The sequence below is a fragment of the Calidris pugnax genome, unplaced genomic scaffold (assembly GCF_001431845.1).
Source record: "Calidris pugnax isolate Ruff unplaced genomic scaffold, ASM143184v1 scaffold49, whole genome shotgun sequence".
In the NCBI taxonomy this organism is placed as follows: Eukaryota; Metazoa; Chordata; class Aves; order Charadriiformes; family Scolopacidae; genus Calidris; species Calidris pugnax.
In genome coordinates, this window is record NW_015090798.1 from 5,081,486 (window position 1) to 5,085,364 (window position 3,879).

Sequence of the window (3,879 nt, forward strand, 5' to 3'; positions counted from 1 at the left end):
TTTATATTTTATTCCCATTAGGTGGCTTGATGGAAACATCTTAAGCTAAAGTTTTTTGGGGTGTTTTTTTTTGGGATTGTTTCGCCGAGGTCCTAAACACAATTAACTCAGGGTTTAATCTCTGTGAGGGCTGTTTTCACAGAATTGCAGCATGATATGGGGTTGGAAGGGACCTCTGGAGATCATCTAGTCCAACCCCCTGCCACAGCAGGTCCACCCAGAGCAGGTCCCACAGGAATGTGTCCAGGCGGGTTTGTAATGTCTCCAGAGAAGGAGACTCCACCACCTCTCTGGGCAGCCTCTATCCAGGGCTCTGCCACCCTCAAAGGAAAGAAGTTCCTCCTCATCTTTAGGTGGAACTTCTTATATTCAAGTTTATGCCCATTTCCTCTTGTTCTGTCACTGGGCACCACTGAAAAAACACTGGCCCCATCCTCCTGACACCCACCCTTTTGGTATATATAGGTGTTGAACAGATCCCCCCTCAGTCTTCTCTTCTCCAGACTAATAAGACCCAAGTCCCTCAGCCCATCCTTGTAAGGGAGATGCTCTAGGCCCATCTTAATCTTTGTAGCCCTCTGTTTTCTTCATTTTGGTTGTACAGGATGAGAGTTAAACAATTTATTATTAACATTTGCTCTGCCAGGGCTGTAGCAGGCACCGCACCCAAACTTTTTCCTCACATCCCTCGCCTTTCGGGAGCTCCCCTGAGGTGCCGTGAAGGACACACTTCACCGACTCCCAGGGCTCGTTTTCTCCCCCCCAACCTATAGCTAAACCCTTGTTTTAAGGTGTTTGTTTTTTTTTTAACTTTCCCGCACCCTCAGGGCTGAGTGACCGGCCCTGAAGCTGAGTGGTGGTGATGGTGGGGTTCCGCCACACACCAACCCCCCGGGGGAGGGCTGGTGGGGTGGGTGGAGGGACGACACCAAGCTGAGGGCTCCCTGAGGTGGGGACACCGAGCTGAGGGCTCCCTGAAGCAGGGGGACACGGGGCTGAGGACTCCCTGAGGGGGGAACACGGGGCTGAGAGCTCCCCGAGGTGGGGGGACACGGGGCTGAGGGCTCCCTGAGGTGGGGACACCGAGCGGAGGGCTCCCCGAGGCAGGGCGACATCGAGCTGAGGGCTCCCTGAGGTGGGGACACCGAGCTGAGGGCTCCCTGAAGCAGGGGGACACGGGGCTGAGGACTCCCTGAGGGGGGAACACGGGGCTGAGAGCTCCCCGAGGTGGGGGGACACGGGGCTGAGGGCTCCCTGAGGTGGGGACACCGAGCGGAGGGCTCCCCGAGGCAGGGCGACATCGAGCTGAGGGCTCCCTGAGGTGGGGACACCAAGCTGAGGGCTCCCCGAGGCGGGGGGGGGCACCGAGCTGAGGGTTTCCTGAGGGGAGGACATGGGTCTGAGGGCTCCCTGAGAGAGGAACACGGGGCTGAGGGCTCCCTGAGGTGAGGACACCGAGCTGAGGGCTCCCCGAGGCAGGGGGACATGGGGCTGAGGGCTCCCTGAGTGGGGAACACGGGTCTGAGGGCTCCCTGAGGTGGGGACATGGGGCTGAGGGCTCCCTGAGGTGGGGACACCGAGCTGAGGGTTCCCTGAAGTGGGGACACCGAGCTGAGGGTTCCCTGAAGCGGGGGGACACGGGGCTGAGGGCTCCCTGAGGGAGGAACATGGGGCTGAGGGCTCCCTAAAGCAGGGGGACACGGTGCTGAGGGCTTCCTGAGGTGGAGGAACACGGGGCTGAGGGCTCCCTGAGGTGGAGGAACACAGGGCTGAGGGCTCCCTGAAGCAGGGGGACATGGGGCTGAGGGCTCCTTGAGGTGAAGACACTGAGCTGAGGGCTCCCTGAGAGAGGAACACGGGGCTGAGGGCTCCCTGAGGTGGGGACACCAAGCTGAGGGCTCCCCGAGGTGGGGGGGGGCACCGAGCTGAGGGTTTCCTGAGGGGAGGACATGGGTCTGAGGGCTCCCTGAGAGAGGAACACGGGGCTGAGGGCTCCCTGAGGTGAGGACACCGAGCTGAGGGCTCCCCGAGGCAGGGGGACATGGGGCTGAGGGCTCCCTGAGTGGGGAACACGGGTCTGAGGGCTCCCTGAGGTGGGGACATGGGGCTGAGGGCTCCCTGAGGTGGGGACACCGAGCTGAGGGTTCCCTGAGGTGGGGACACCGAGCTGAGGGTTCCCTGAAGCGGGGGGACACGGGGCTGAGGGCTCCCTGAGGGAGGAACATGGGGCTGAGGGCTCCCTAAAGCAGGGGGACACGGTGCTGAGGGCTTCCTGAGGTGGAGGAACACGGGGCTGAGGGCTCCCTGAGGTGAGGACACCGAGCTGAGGGCTCCCCGAGGCAGGGGGACATGGGGCTGAGGGCTCCCTGAGTGGGGAACACGGGTCTGAGGGCTCCCTGAGGTGGGGACATGGGGCTGAGGGCTCCCTGAGGTGGGGACACCGAGCTGAGGGTTCCCTGAAGCGGGGGGACACGGGGCTGAGGGCTCCCTGAGGGAGGAACATGGGGCTGAGGGCTCCCTAAAGCAGGGGGACACGGTGCTGAGGGCTTCCTGAGGTGGAGGAACACGGGGCTGAGGGCTCCCTGAGGTGGAGGAACACAGGGCTGAGGGCTCCCTGAAGCAGGGGGACATGGGGCTGAGGGCTCCTTGAGGTGAAGACACTGAGCTGAGGGCTCCCTGAGATGGGGACACCGAGCTTAGGGCTCCCCAAGGCAGGGGGACAGGGCTGAGGGCTCCCTGAAAGAGGAACACGGGGCTGAGGGCTCCCTGAGGGGGGGGACACGGGGCTGAGGGGTCCCTAAAGCGGGGGGACACGGGGCTGAGGGGTCCCTGAGGGAGGAACACGGGGCTGAGGGCTCCCTGAGGTGAGGACACCGAGCTGAGGGCTCCCCGAGGCAGGGGGACATGGGGCTGAGGGCTCCCTGAGTGGGGAACACGGGTCTGAGGGCTCCCTGAGGTGGGGACATGGGGCTGAGGGCTCCCTGAGGTGGGGACACCGAGCTGAGGGTTCCCTGAGGTGGGGACACCGAGCTGAGGGTTCCCTGAAGCGGGGGGACACGGGGCTGAGGGCTCCCTGAGGGAGGAACATGGGGCTGAGGGCTCCCTAAAGCAGGGGGACACGGTGCTGAGGGCTCCCTGAGGTGGAGGAACACGGGGCTGAGGGCTCCCTGAGGTGGAGGAACACAGGGCTGAGGGCTCCCTGAAGCAGGGGGACATGGGGCTGAGGGCTCCCTGAAGCGGGGGGACACCGAGCTGAGGGCTCCCCGAGGCGGGGGGACACGGGGCTGAGGGCTCCCCGGGCTTCCTGAGGTGGGGACACCGAGCTGAGGGCTCCCTGAGGTGGGGGACCAGCAAGCTGAGGGTTCCCTGAGGGAGGAACACGGATCTGAGGGCTCCCTGAGGTGGAAACACCGAGCTGAGGGCTCCCCGAGGTGGGGGAACACGGGGCTGAGGGCTCCCCGGGGGGGTGTACGTAGGTACCGCCGCGACCACCCGGTTCCTCTCAGACACCCGCCACCGCCCCCTCCCTCCTTCCCTCCGCGGTGACGTCACCGCGCGGTGACGTGTCCGGCGGGCGGCGCGGCGGGCGCCGGAAGCGGCGGGAGGCGGCGTGTGGAGGCCGGCGTCTGAGGCGCGTCGGTGCTGCCGGAGCCGGGGCAGCGTCGCAGTTCCAACCCCTTCCTTCCTTCCTTCCCCTTCTTTCTCCTCGCTCCGCGGCAGCGGCGGTATCCATGAGCAGGCTCCGAGCGCCCGGCGGGCGGCCGTTGGCGGCGGCGGCAGCGGCCACCACCCCGGTGCCGACCTGCCTGCTTCTGCTGGGGCTGCTCCTGCCCGCCGCCGCCGCCGGCGGGGGATGCCAGGTGGAGGCTGCGGACATCG

General features: G+C 65.2%; 1 protein-coding gene across 1 annotated transcript; it reads right to left on the reverse strand.

Moving 5' to 3' along the window:
- Positions 1–786: 786 nt before the first annotated feature.
- On the reverse strand, positions 787–3,216 carry LOC106885129 (basic proline-rich protein-like). Its single transcript, XM_014937046.1, has one exon. The coding sequence runs from the start codon at positions 3,214–3,216 to the stop codon at positions 787–789; it is 2,430 nt and encodes an 809-aa protein (XP_014792532.1).
- Positions 3,217–3,879: the final 663 nt, after the last annotated feature.

Coding starts and splice junctions, on each gene's coding strand:
- LOC106885129 (XM_014937046.1), bottom strand. CDS start 3,216: ATGTCCCCCTGCTTCAGGGAGCCCTCAGCCCTGTGTTCCTCCACCTCA.